This window comes from Lemur catta, chromosome 1 (assembly GCF_020740605.2).
Source record: "Lemur catta isolate mLemCat1 chromosome 1, mLemCat1.pri, whole genome shotgun sequence".
In the NCBI taxonomy this organism is placed as follows: Eukaryota; Metazoa; Chordata; class Mammalia; order Primates; family Lemuridae; genus Lemur; species Lemur catta.
The window spans coordinates 136,199,331-136,214,476 of record NC_059128.1 but is presented as its reverse complement, the minus strand read 5'-3'; the positions used below and the strand labels follow the sequence as shown (position 1 = coordinate 136,214,476).

Below are 15,146 nucleotides of genomic sequence, written 5' to 3'. Positions count from 1 at the left end.
GGGTATTCTGCACTAATACCCAGAGCCTTGAAAACTGAACTTCTAGTGTTTAAACTGCACTCTTAGGTCGAGGTAAGGCACTGCCCCATCCTGCCCCCACACCTCTCCTAGGTACAGCACAGGAGGGGCAGGAGGATAAAGCAGCCTCTTTCGGGGGTGAGATCACTAGATAACATCCATTTGGACCATCATCTGTCTTTTGGACGTGATCACTACGTATCTGCCATCTACTTCTGTCATCTCCATTGTGCTGAGGTCATGGATTAGAGTCCCCAAAGGCCGGTTAGTTTTGTTCTAGCCCACGGTGTCAGAATACTCCCTTACTCCCAGCCATCTTGGATATACGTGCACTGCCACCAAAACAGGGCGCCATGACAGAAGCACATAAGAGTGCCATCTTTGTTGGGGACCGTGAGCTGTCATACTAAACACTGTGAGCACATCTTCTGCATATGGCTGTCCAGGGGACTATGGATACAGTTAAACAACAAAAATATATGCTCACTTGCCTGGAGAATAAGGAAAACTCAAGGGTGGCATCTAAGGCCCCTAATTACATCTTGGCTATTTTTCAAAATGATGTTGATCTTAATTTATCTGGAAAAGTATTTGAATATGTAGCCTGAGATTAAAACTTACGTTCACTTTTCCCAGAGATCCAAACTTTAAAAAACTATTTATTGATTGTCCATAGTCATTTTCTTAGGTTGACCTTTTAAAAACACAGATTAGAAGAACATTCTCTGATTTTAAACATGCAACATTTATTTTTTTCTTGCCCTCTGCTCATTCTTTATAACACATAGATAAACGCGTTTTTGATTCCTGTCAAGGTCAGGTGAAATAGACCAGTAGTTTTAAAAAGCCATCATTCCTTATTGGAGCATGTCTGGTCACAGACTGGCGGGAGGAGATAGCAAGCCAGCTTGCAGTGGCTCAACACAGTCTGCAGCAAAGATGACTTATCTGGAGATGACACTCGTCTAGTCTTACCATATTGGGGTGTGGAAGTACTATACCAGCTTGCAATATTATTCAGATTCTTAATTTATACAGAAGTTAAGTCAGCAAGGGATGAAGAGTGGAGGGTGAGCACCTTCTTACTCAACTGGTCACTTGGCTTTTCTAGAACTCTGGGTTTAGGTCCTCTTGTTAGTGAACCACCTCACGTATTAGAAGATTAAACTGACCTATTTACAGTATTCCAATTCCAAGCCTGCAATATTTTGTTCTGTAGTTAGACTGCTAGCAGTTTGGTAAGGTTATTCTTTGAAAAATGAATTTTAAGGGCTGTTAATACTCCATATATGAATGTGTCATTACTTATTAATCATTCTCTTATTACCCAATTTTATTTCTTGCCACGTACATACATTTTTTTTCCAGTTCTGATTATTTCCTTAGTCTATGTTCTTGTAAGTGGGTTTACTGGGTCCAACTATTTCAGTGTTTTGTTTTGTTTTGTTTTCACATATTGCCAAATCACTTTTCAAAGTGTTGACTCTTCACCACCTCACCATTATGTTTGGGAATAATGAAATCAGCACTTTCTAATTACTGTTAAAATGTTTTTTCATATTTGCCATTTTGATGAGTAAAAAACAGTAACTTGCTTTAATTTGTAATGTTTTTATTCCTAGAGTTGTCATATATATGCTTATTTTCCATCTGCATTTCTTCTTTTGTAAATAAATTAACAGCTTGTGCCCATTTTTCCATTGGGAGTATTAATGCTTTTCCTAATGATAAGAGCTCTTTCTACATTAAGCATATTAACTTTTTACATTTGTTCTCAATATTTTAACTAGTTTGTCTTCAGCTCTTTAACTATTAACGATGCTTTGGAATATCTAGAAGGTTCTAATGTTTATGCAAAAATCTATTTGTTTTTCTTTGTAACTCCTTTTATTAGGTCTTATGCTTTGTCCTTTTCTAAGCAGAGATTGTGAAATACTAAGTTCATAACATCTGGTTTCTTTTGGTTTGTTTGTTTACTCCTTACATTTAAATGGTTAATGCATCTGGGAAATATTTTGGTATTCACCATCAGGTAAGAATCTATCTTAGTTTTTCTTCCTAAATCGCAGAAATTTTAAGCATTGCCCATCCATTTCTTACTGGTTTGTGATGTATCTTTTTGTAAGTGACAGGTTTTTATGAATAGTCATGTCAATTTTAGGGCTCCTCTGTTCCATTAATCTGTGATTAAGTTTTACACAGAGGCATATGGTGTTAATTATTACAGCATTAGATTATTCATTTTCCTATCTAATAAGAAAGTCCTCATTTATAGTTATTCTTAAACTTAATAACTGCAGTTATTCCCCTCAAATTTATAAATGATCTTTAAGGACATTTTCTTAAGTTCCAAAGAAAATCTCATAGAAGTTTTTTTTTTTTTTTGAGACAGAGTCTCACCCTGTTGCCCAGGCTAGAGTGCCATGGCGTCAGCCTAGCTCACAGCAACCTCAAACTCCTGAGCTCAAGCAATCCTCCTGCCTCAGCCTCCTGAGTAGCTGGGACTACAGGTATGTGCCACTATGCCCAGCTAATTTTTCTATATATATTTTAGCTCTCCATATATTTTCTTTCTATTTTTACTAGAGACGGGGTCTCGCTCTTGCTCAAGCTAGTCTCGAACTCCTGAGCTCAAACGATCCACCCACCTCGGCCTCCCAGTGTGCTAGGATTACAGGAGTGAGCCACCGCGCCCGGCCCTCATAGAGATTTTGAATACAATTTTTTTAAAACCTAGGAAGTAATTTTAGAATGGTAATGTTTCAAATGTCTTATCTGTGTCTTATGACACAATGTATCATTCCATTATTCACCTCTTCTTTTTTGTCTCTTTGTAGTTTTCTTGCTAGTTTATTTCAAGGCATTATATTATTTTTTGCTGTGATTTCCATTGAAATCTTTTTCCATTATAAATTTTTATGGGAAAGAATATCTGTATATCTCTATCCATATATCCTTATTGAATTGTATTGCTAGTACAAATCATTATTTTGGACTATTGTTTGCATCTTTAATGTAAAATTCATGTTGTCTAGTAATACTCCTACACTCTTATTTTTTCCTTTCTCATAGTTATGCTTTTCAGAAACTTCTCTTTGTTGTCTTATTGCATTAGCTAGAAATTTCCAAATTACATAAAACTGTGTTTTTTTTTATTTTTTTATTTTTTTATTTTTTTTTATTTCAGCTCATCATGGGGGTACATAAGTTCAGGTTATATACATTGTCCATGTCCCGCCCATCCCCCTGAGTCAGAAGCTCAAGTGTGTCCATTCTCCAGACATTTACTTACTCTTTTGAGACAGAGTCTCACCCTGTTGCCCAGGGTAGAATGCAATGGCATCATCATAGCTCACTGCAACTTCAAATTCCTCAGTTCAAACGATCCTCCTGCCTCAGCCTCCCCAGTAGCTGGAACTATAGGCACACATCACCACACCCAGCTAACTTCTCTATTTTTTGTAGAAACGAGGTCTTGCTATGTTACTCAGGCTGGTCTTGAACTCTGGCCTTAAGCGATCCTCCCACCTTTGCCTCCCAAAGTGCTAGGATTACAGGCAGGAGCCACTTCATCCTGTCAGGATCCTTCTCTTAACCCTGCTTTTTAATGAAACTACTCCCACCATTTTATAGTTAATTATGATGTTGACAGTAGGTTTAAGAAATACATTCTTCATAGTGCTAAAGCATATCCTTCTATTTTTAGTTTAGTAAGAGATTTTACTTTTCATCAGTACTGGGTGTTGGATTTTAGTGAAAACTATGTCAGCGTTTATCAAGATGACTTTTCTCTTTTGGCCTTTTGATATGCTATATTAATATGTATTATTTGGACAGAGTTTTAATGTACTGCTGCATTCCATTAGCTAGCACTACGATCAGGAGTTTTACCTCTAAATTCATAACTGAAATTGATCCATGGCTTTTTAAAAAAATGTTATTTTGCCGGGCGCGGTGGCTCATGCCTGTAATCCCAGCACTATGGGAGGCCGAGGCGGGTGGATCGTTTGAGCTCAGGAGTTCGAGACCAGCCTGAGCAAGAGCGAGACCCCGTCTCTACTAAAAATAGAAAGAAATTATACGGACAGCTAAAAATATATATAGAAAAATTAGCCGGGCATGGTGGTGCATGCCTGTAGTCCCAGCTACTCGGGAGGCTGAGGCAGGAGGATTGCTTGAGCCCAGGAGTCTGAGGTTGCTGTGAACTAGGCTGACGCCACGGCACTCTAGCCCAGGCAATAGAGTGAGACTCTGTCTCAAAAAAAAAAAAAAAAAAAAATGTTATTTGTCAGACTTTTGTTCTAGGAGAGATGATCCTTATAAAATAGGTAACTGTCTATATTTTTCTTTTTTTTTCTTAAAAAGATCTCACAGTATGGAAATTATCTGTTCCATGGATGTTTGAATGCATTTGCCTAAAACACTGTGAGTTTTTGGAACCTTTTTTGAAGGTAATTCTTTGAACAGACATATCATCATAAGTAAGTGCTCACTTAACAATGTTGATGGGTTCTTAGAAACTGCAACTAAGCAAATGACATATAATAAAACCAATTTTACCATCAGCTAATTGATATAAACAAGAGTTAACTTCCTATCGCATATATCTGGTCCACAATAACATCACAAAACTTTTAAATAAAGACCAAAACACTTCTGATATTAAACATTAAAATAAATGTGAGCTATACACACATTTAATAAAGATTAATAAAAACAAATACAATAATTCTTTAACCAATTATTCCAGTTCAGGGTGGTGGGTGGCTAGAGTTTATCCCTGGCAGCTCAGGGTGCAAGGTGGAACTCAAGCCTGAACCTTTTGGTGACAGTCCCAAGGGGAGCTGGTAAGATGGCAGAGGGGATGGCTACCTGGAGCAGATGGCTACATGGACAAGGTGAGACTCCAGACTCCAGTCTCCAGGTGCTGCCTGCAGGGTGTGGGAACAGCAGTGTGTCCGGACTTGAAGAGGAGCCATGAGTGTCCCAACAGTACCGTCACGGGCAAATGACCAGTGACTGAGGCTCTACCTGATCCTTCGGTGGTGTGTAAGGCCCTAGGAACTTTGCACAGAGACCAAATGCCCTACCAGCTTAGTATAATGGGGACACAGCGTGACTGAGGTTGATTAGAAGAAAATTTAATAAAGGTCTTTCTCATTTATTGGGCTTTATACATTTGAACAGAGATGTGCATCTTCTGTACTGTATACTCAAGGTCACAGACGTTGACAAAAGAAAAATATTTCGGTGCTAACTCTCTCCTATGAAAGCTGCACCCCAACCCCCCTCTCTACAGCACCCCTTCTCATTCCCTTGTGGTGTCAATGCCAAGTTCTAGTCAAAGTGAATGTTAGAGACAGGTGTAGGTGGGCAGCAATAACCACAGAAAAAGAGGAGGGGGACAAAAAGGAACATTTAAAACCAAACCTGCAACATCAGGAACTTGAGGTTAGGGACTTCTCCCGGCCAGGAGCATACACAGCAACTAGGAGTTCACGTTCAAAGTAACTTTTTCTCCATTAACAGACACTAACATAGGAAAAATCACACCCATCGGCGCCATGACAGTGTACAAATGTCATGGCAACCCCTGAAAGTTCCCTTTAAGGATAAAATTGAGGAGGACCCTTAGCTCTAAAAACTCTCCACCCTTTTCCCAGAAAAACAATAAATATTCCACCCACCATTTAACATATCATAAGACACAGACATAAAAACAAGAATGTGGTAAGACCCCAGGGTCTTCTCCACTCATGGAGATAGACCCATTTCCCCTCAAAAAATATACTTTCACTTTCTGTTCCATGCTAAAAGGCCTTCAGTGAAAACTCCTTGTGTGAGTTGTTCATGTCTGTCCTCACTCCTTCACACCGTGATTCTTCCAAGTCAGGAGCCAAAAAACCAGGACAACACCCCTCAAAAAAATTGACCCTGACAGTGAATACAAGGGGGGGGGGAGGGAAGAAAATGATGAGAAGAGGAGGAAAATGAAGTGAGAGAAAGTATTTAATAGGAGGTGGGTAGAACATTCTGGAAAAATGTGTATCTGCATATAAGATACGAAATGAAATAAAGGGTTTTCCCCAAGACAGAGCATGGGCACCTCAAATCTGCCAAAGAATAAAGGGGAGAAACTAATAAACAAAGAAAGTATCTGGCATTTCCTTCCCCTTCAGGAAGTTCTAACTTTACGGGTTTTTACCTGAGAGGAACTGCTGAGAAGAAACCCGTCTATTAATTGGCTTATGGAGAGAGACACCCACATAAATTGGCTTCAGTTGCTGTGACAAGATCATTTCATTCAATTTATTCTGCAGAACGAAATATTCTTCAGATAACTTTGATATCTAAAAAGAAGGTCATGTGTCAGATTAAATCAAGGAAAAGGATGCAGAGAGCTCCTCAGCACGCCAGAGGCTGATCAACTCCTCACTAACACCCCCAGGGACTCGAACCTGGGTTTGAGGTAAAGCCCTCATTTGACATAACCTTCCGTGTGTGCTACTTGGCCATCTCACATTTTTCATTAAAAACTGCCAGACATCTGATGCTACCCATAGAATTCTATCTTGATCAACCCTTCCCAGGTTCCTGAGAGCTGGCTTCCATGCCCTTCCACTGTCCCTACCTGAGGAGCCCTCTGCTGTCTTTGATTGTGTTAAACCCCTCATTCCTTCATTCTCTTTCCAGTCTTGTCTGTCTTTCTTTCTTTCTTTCTTTCTTTCTTTCTTTCTTTCTTTCTTTCTTTCTTTCTTTCTTTCTTTCTTTCTTTCTTTCTTTCTTTTTCTTTCTTTCTTTCTTCTTTCTTTTTTTTTGAGACACAGTCTCACTCTGTCACCCTAGGTAGAGTGCAATGGCATCATCATAGCTCACAGCAACCTCTAACTCTTGAGCTCAAGTGATCCTCTTGCCTCAGCCTCCTGAGTAGCTGGGACTACAGGTGTGTGCCACAATGCCAGGTTAATTTTTCTATTTTTAGTAGAGACGGGGTGTCGCTCTTGCTGAGGCTGGTCTTGAACTCCTGAGCTCAAGTGATTCTCCTGCCTCTGCATGCCAGAGAGCCTGACTTTAGGGCTGCTCTCATCTGGGTCCTCTCTTCCTACCTTCAACCTCTGTCTCCTCTGCATCCCAGCTCTGGTGGCATGGCTGTCCTGCCAGCTAGAGTGTGGGGCTCCTGCTTTTCTGCCTCTAGCTTTGTCCCTGAGGAGTGTTGAACCCACTCCCGTGGTGGTATAAGCCAGTTCTAGGTGGGTGACATTGTAATTCTACATCTCTGCAACATCTCCGTTGCATAGCAGGTTTGGGTTCTAATCCCTGATTTGGTCTTTGGAGTGAGAAAATTTATGCACCAGGGAAAGGAAGGACTGCATGTATGTTAAACTCACTAGTTACATGTGCTTAAAAAAAAAAAAGAACAGGAAGGGGCTGGGTAAATTAATCAATGGCAGATGTCTACTGACAGCTGGAAGTTGGAGATGTCCCGGCCATACCTCCAACACTAAGGAGGGGTCCAAGGGTAGTTACTGTGCTTTCTCATAGGCTGAGCCACCGTCAGAGACAAAAAGCAGACGTTAGGGACGCAGGGTATCAGAGGATCTTTCTTTGATATCTCATCTACTACTTGTATTTCTTGCGTTACTATACATCATGGACTACTTTGGTAATTCATGTATTTTAGAGGTCATCTAGTTAAAACTTTACTTTACACAGGAGAAAATAACAGTGCTGGCACATGAAGTGATTTTCTTAAGGTCTAATACCTACAGAGAAAGGAAGAACTGGAATTGGCATTTGTAGAAGCTGGTTCCCATGATCTTTCTGTAACACTAATTTATCGGTGGTGCAGGCATAACCACAAGAAGCCCTAAAACCTATTGTTTCCTGCGGTAGACACAGAGGAAACTTGCCTACTACTGGCAAAAGGTATTCTCCAAAAGGGAATTTTTCTCCATGGCTTTTCTTTCTGATTTCTTACTGTCCACGATTGTCATGATATAACACGTGGACTTTCACTTTCATTGCATATACGCCCAGTGTGGCTACATATCTAAATTTGGTACCGAATTATGTCTCCTCAACTTAAATTTGAGTAAGAGAGAAATCATAGACTTTAGGGGACTTAGAAAACTTAAAACAAAATTTTGTTTAGCTCTAATTAAAGATCTCACAGAGACATCGAACTTTGCATTGTCAAATCCCAGCATTTCAATAAGCTGTATCAACCTAGCATCCTTCCTACATGAGGTTTCTATCATATTTTATACTATTTTTATCATAATAAATTGGGTTAAAAGTTCATGGCTATTTGGATAGCACAGTCCTTAAGACATTTTATTAAAAAGGTTTGCAGTCTCATAAACATAGATGAAACAACCTACCAGTTATTAATTATTTGTTCAATTCAGTTAGCGTGTAGTTCCCAGAGATTTTTTTAGTAAATAAATAGTAAATAAATTCGTTTATTCACATACCTGTTTAGAAAAAATTGCCAAATCACGTGCTTCTTTTTCTAGAATTGCTTTTGAGTCTTTGTTATCCTTCATCTTGATATTATAGGTTTCCTCATGTTTTGTGGGATGAGGATATGCATTGTGAGTGTTTCTTGCTCCTTCTGCTGGTGGTGCAACAACCTTTTGATTCTTAAAAGAACACGACATCCTGTCCTTCTTTAATTGCTGCCTCGTCTTGTAACCCCGGTATTTGCTCTGAATGAACACGGCTGCTTTATCTTCTTCCTGGGCCTGAACTACTGGTTCAGCTTCCCTCTCCGCATCCATCCCGTGTCTCGGATGGCCTCTCTCCTGCCTGCGTGTCGGTGTGTTCTGGGTAACCACAGAGGTCTTCTTTTCCTTTTCTCTGCTATTTGCATTTTGGTCAACTGACCTTTGGCTAAGACTAGGTTCCAAAGTTTTTTTAAAAGAAGTCTCATTCTCAGCTAACCAAGGTCCTGGGTAGCTTGGCCTTTCACATACGCCCTTGCTTTCTAGATATGCTGCCTTTGACCTTTCAAAGTTCTTCTCCTCCGTGTACCTCTGGTAGTAACTCTGGGTCACAGCCTCCTCTGTGTCTACTTTCCTTAGCTTCCTCTTCTCCTCCAGGTCTTTGAGAGACTTCTGTTTGGGGCTTACTTCTGCCCAAGGGTCCCCCACAAGGCACAATTCTTGCTTAGTCTCTTCTCCATACACACTGTTGATTTTTTGCAGAGTTTGGTGTCCTCTGCTGTTACTCTCAACAGCAACAGTGGCTTCCTCTTCAGCTGTGAAAGCAGCATTCTTCACTACAGCGGGGCTCCCTTTGTGATTTGGAGGTGGGATGACTCTTTCATTAGTAGAGACGGCATTTTCTGTTTGTTTCTTCCCAAAAGATTCCCTGTGTAAAACATATTGTATCTGAATATATGGTGCTAAAGTCAAGCTTATTACTTCTTTTGGCAAAAGGTACATGCTATGCAATGGTGGGAGAAAAGCAAGAACAACAAAGAAAGCTCAAAATAAAAACTTAGCAAGTCACATTAATCAAGTCTTCCCCAGATGTTCTCTCTAGTGACAACTGTGATGGGACCCTAATGATGGGAGTGAGAAATATCCTAACATATGAAAAAACTTATTTTCATTTAATGAGATATCAAAATTCTAGGAATTTCATCCCTTCAAAACATGTCCTTTTCAAAACAAAGTACCTGCAGTGATGAGAAGTTGTGGAAAACACACCTAATTTTGAGAGCAGTAAGCAGGGTATATTCACTGGGCTGATACACGGTACTTTAATAAGCACTGAGTTTACTTATCACTTATCTTGTAAAATTATAGGAAAAGTAATATCCTTGCTACAGTTCATGATCATGTGATATGTTGGCCAAAATTTCACAGTTGTTACTTTGTTAATATCATTCCAAAATGATTTCCCTTTAACTTGAAGATAATGTCTTCTCTAGACATTTTTTTTCCAACCAAGGCAAAACTCCCACAAGAGCAACACAGCCGAGGAAAGACCATTAAGGTGGAGTGAAAATGCCATAACCTGACACCCTGACATGCTAACGCCTCTCACTGCTACCTGAGGGGCTGATGCCCAGAACTTTCATCCTGGCCCAGGAAGCCATGTGAGATTGGGGTCTTTTGCAATCTGTTTGTGAGGAAGGACTCTTCTTTGAGCCAAACCTGGAAAAAGCTACTGGGACTCCATTTTCCTAACTCTGTTGGCCACTTCATAGGCCAACTGTGACATTTCATATAGGAGGCATAAGAGAATCCTGCCAGGATCAGTCAGAAAACTATGTAGGGAACCAAAAATCCCCACAATTTTGATGAGTGGCTATGCTATTAACAGTATTTTTAATTCCACCATAGTACGCCTTGAAAATGTTTATATTTACTCAGAATACTACTAATTAGACAAGGTACACATGCAGTCTCTAACCAGCTACATTCCAAAGAAATCCATTTATAAGTTAAGTTGCTTTTGATACTTTAAATGCATTTTGCTGGTGAAACCTTGTTGCATACTCTGCTGCAGACCTCATGTCAGTTACATGTCTGGAACTATGCTACAGGACACTCCACCCTGTGCCTGAGGCTAGCACAGCACTTGGAGGACCTAAACACCACGTGCAATGATGCTTCTGAGGATCAACCTTGCAGAGTTCCAGCCCAGGAGGGACTGGCGATCTCTCCTGACAGGTGCTGGAGAGGCTTGGAGGGCTGGACCTTTCTCCGGCTCCCAACTGTGCTTTTCTAGGTCACAGGTCAGGGACTCTATCGGTGATGGGTAAAGTGACAATAAGGGTTGCACGATGCTGGGGGCAAAGGAAAGTCAGACGCTGTGGAGGGCTGAGAGCACCAGCCTGCAGATGTCAAGGAGGGGGCCTGTGTCAGGCTCTCCTGCCTTTGTCCTCCCCAACCTTCCTCTCTCCTTCCTCTGGGCTTCCCTCAGCTCTCTGGTTGTGCTTCTTTTATGTCTGACTTTGTGGTCCCACTCCTGTGATGGTTCAATAAATGTCAAATTCCCCATCCTTACATGTAGGGGCAGTTTCTTACTCACACTTGTGGGCCCTAAATTGGATCTTGTATGTAGTAGATGCTTAGTGTACATCTGCCATATTGGAAGCTAATCTCTGGTATCCTCAGAAGAAAGGTGGTGGGAAATTAGCATCTAACTGAACATCAGACATCCTTGTTAAATGTAACAGCTACAAGTAGTTAGTAATTCCTAGGGGTAGTAAAATTAGTCCATATTTCTCTCAGACTTCTGAAGTGTGGCAGTCACAGGTCACATCTACCCTCCTGCTCCTGAGGTAGGCCTATGATGTTGCTGAAGTTTGCTGGCCTGTTTTATAGCCAGTAACAGAGAGAAACGAATCATCTGGATCCTTGCAGGCAGAAGACAGAGAGTGTAGATGTGGGTCTCTGAATACGTAAAAGACTGGAAACACCAAATGCCTTTGTGTTTCAGATAAGCATTCGTGTTTGTCATATAAGGAACTGAGGTTGGCCTGGGTGACACAGGAAGAGTGTGGGTGCCAGGGAGGGGAGGGGTGGCAGAGAAGGCATCTATGAGACCATCCGCGCCCCAACCACTGGCGTGGGGGGACAGCAGCGGTGGGTGAAGAGAATGTTAGACGTGGGTGTGGGGAGAACAGGAAGCCATCTCCTCTTCCACCTCATTCTCTCGCTCTTTCCACAGCCAGTTCCTATGTTAACGGCAAGGGGCCTGGGGTGGGGGCTAGAATGATCTTTATCTCCCTGGACAACCATGTATCCATCTTTGGATCAATTCGAGTTTCACCACTTAGGCAAAATCTGGATATTTTCCCCTTTCCCTGATCACCACCAAGGCAGGGTTCCCTCCTCCTTGTCTACACTGCCCCCATTGCATATTTTTATAGCAGCGTCAACCCATTTTACTAGAATCATGTATTGATTGGTCATATTTCCCCCATAATACTGTGAGAAATTGGAGTGTAAGGATTTTGTTTCATTTATCTCTGTGTCCCTGGCCTAGCTGAAAGCCTACTGACCCAATGAATTCCAGTGGATTTGCTGATGTCACTTGGAGGTACAGACAGGAGGGCTCAGAGGAAGAAAGGCAGCTGGTGATTCTGACTTAGGGGCCAAGGGCGTCTTGGCTATAAAGGCCACGGGAACGAATGAGAAGGCTCAGGGACACACTCGGATGTGGAAGAGGATTTAAACTTGGGGAGAGAAGGGGATATTAACAAAGGATGCTCAGAATTGGAAGCAGAATTGTAGAAAGCAGTCTGTCTGGGAGACATCAAGGAAGAAAAACTTTGAGAAGGAAAGTGCGAGATGCCAACACACTCTTAAATAAGACACAGAACACAAAAGTGGCCCATGGGTGTTCGCTGACATTTGATGTGTCAGTATCAGGAACCTGCCTATGTTCGAGAAAGATTGTGAACATTATTTTAGGACCTTACAGATTTGAAAAATCAGTATGTCATGAGGGTGTACGAAAGAACATCATGATACCTTTTATTTTCAAAGTTTTTCTTGTAGTCCAATTCCTGATCATAAGTCTGAATGGTTGTGACCGCCGTGTTTTTCATGTTAGCAATCTGTTTTCTTTGTTTCCTGACCAGGTGTCCTCTTGCAGCTGAAACAGACAAGGCCCAGAATAGTGTTAATCATAAGAAATGAAAGAACTTGACTTAAAGCAGTAGAAATGAGTGGGTTTGACCACCGATCTCAAAGAAGAAAGTGAAATTAAAGATGCCAACTAAAACAGGTTCATTTAAAAAATGGGATTCATTAACAAGATTCTTCTAGTTGGGAAGCTAAGGCAAGAGAATAACTGAAGTATCTTTCGTTTTAAGGACAGTAAAATGAAACCAAATGATAGGGACAAGCAAAGTTGATGGCAAAGTGTGCTCATTTGCTTAAAATTTGCTAGTTTTTCTTTTTCTTTTCTTTCTTTTTTTGCTATGTTTTTGGACATTTTGGCCAATTGTCCTTGGGGCCAGATATATACATATTTCAGAATTCAGATTAAAGTTTTTTTTTTTGATTTTAGAAAGTTAATACAGAGGAAACATCCGTTCTGTGGCATTCCCCATGTCAGGGCAGCATCCCATAATCAAACACACACATATTTCTTCAGAAAAACACAGGCTATTTTTCCCAAGTGGGATGGATAAAGGACTGTGAAGAACCTCACTTCACATCAGGGTAAGTTTCACTGCCAAATAAGTTGTGAAAAATCTTTTTTTTCTGAACTTCATGAATTTGGAAACTGTGCATAAAGGATTAGATCTCAATTTGATGGGTTTGCATTTTGATGTCTTGGTGAGAAGTTAAGGGTTTAAAATTGCAAAAGAGACGACGAAGCCCTGTTCCTGATGGACAGAACTGGGACAGGATGTGGATCCCCTGAAAGGCAGTCAGCTATTCGTGCTGCCCTCCCCCTCGGCGTTCTTCAGAACCCAGGCTACAAACCACCACGTGGATCACCACATCGAGTCAGTGGGCCAGATCTATCATCTGCAAATGAAACGGAATAGACTACAATAGAAAATTCCAGAGTGTATTGCTTGGAGTGTGTGTGTATCAGGTTACAAACTAAAATACATTTTTTTTTTTACTATGGGTGTCCAATCAAAAAATTTTGAAAGACACTGTGCCAAGCTATGCTAGGCTCTATCTAAATTTGGTTTCTTTTGGAAAAATAGAGAACAAAATCCAAAGTCTATTAATGCATTTTAATAACAATTTGTTAAGTAAAGTATGGTTATAATAAATGTTATTTCCCTACAGAAAGAAACAGATGCCCTTTAACAAAATAAGATTTAATTAAGTTGTCAAAAATTATGGCAAGTGTAACCTTTAGAATAAAGTACGAAAAATCTTATTGTCCAATGAGTTATAATAATGAGATTCTCGAGATCTATAATTAATTTAATCACCTGCTGTGTCTTGCACAATAGGTCAATTGTGCAAATGTGTGTCATTAATTCTTGATGGGAAATTTAAAAATTAAATTATTTTATATAAAACAGAACATTTATTCAAATATTAAAAATGTCAATCACTAAAACAATCTGACTTAGCTTTAGTATAGAGAAAGTTTCAAGGCCATGCAAAAGCTACGTAAGAATTAGAAGTTGGCCTATAAGAAGTATCGTGAGATTTGATTTTAGGCCATATCTAAACACGACATTATGCTTTGTTACACGGGGAGACGGTCTGCGTGATTACCTGATTGTATTATTATAGCGCTTTCTTTTCTTTTCTCCTGTATTTTTTTATATCTTCTTGAGCCCAAGAATGCTCTGACACAGGCTTGAATCAAAATAAGCTTGTCAATGGCCTCCTTTCGCATTAGATTTAACTGCTCCACATGATAATATTTAAGGAACACCTTAAAAAATTAAAATAAAATACAAATAAAACCATGGCACACAGAGAAGTGAAGCAGTTGTGTGCTATGCTTTGAGCAGACTGTATTCTAAATTGTTTTAGATTCTGGAAGTCACCATCTTTTGCTTCTTGGGCTTGAATGTCACTATGACAGCATAGATTTCTCTGCTTGATGAAAACCTTCAAGAAGAAATGTGGAAGATGGCACTCACTCTGTTCATTTGCAACAGGTAACGTTAGGTTTTGTTGGATGGGCCAACAAGAGTGGTGGATGTAAAACTCTTTTGGCAAAGTTTTAGCATCATGTATTCTGGGCTAAGCTAATTTTTATGCTTTTTACTTTTTAAATACAATTATATTTTCCAAATTTAAAAATCTTACAAATCTAATTGTAAGACGGAGGACAGTTAGAGTTATACGCGTTTGTTCACCAAGTATTTATTGAGACCTATTATATATACTTATCTGCTGGGGATACGCAGACAAATAAAACACAGTCACTGTCCTGTGGGGTCTGGGAGTGTCACCAGTGTAGGCAGAGAGAGATGGCCCCAAAGGCTGTCATGGAGAAAGGAGGGCTGACCTTTGATTATTCTAAAATCAACACGAATCCCAGCAAGGGAGGTACCTGAAGGCCTGGAATGTTCTCTGTTAACAGTCTTTAGCTCTGTCCTCCTCTCCCCCAAGGAAACAGAAAGGGTTTTTTTTTTTTTTCTTTTAATGGCTAAATTTACCAATAAAAGTCACCTCAAA

The 15,146-nt window shown here is 40.2% G+C and overlaps 1 protein-coding gene across 1 annotated transcript in view; it reads right to left on the bottom strand.

Annotated features, from left to right (window-relative positions):
- The window catches only part of MYO3A (myosin IIIA), a 199,255-nt gene that overhangs the window by 24,210 nt on the left and 159,899 nt on the right, over positions 1–15,146 (bottom strand). Inside the window, exons 28-31 of the mRNA XM_045535110.1 lie at positions 14,232–14,394; positions 12,510–12,633; positions 8,493–9,390; positions 6,224–6,368 (exon numbers count right to left, since the gene is read on the bottom strand). Of these exons, the coding sequence (XP_045391066.1) occupies positions 6,224–6,368; positions 8,493–9,390; positions 12,510–12,633; positions 14,232–14,394 (1,330 nt within the window). The remainder of the gene's footprint in view (positions 1–6,223; positions 6,369–8,492; positions 9,391–12,509; positions 12,634–14,231; positions 14,395–15,146) is intronic.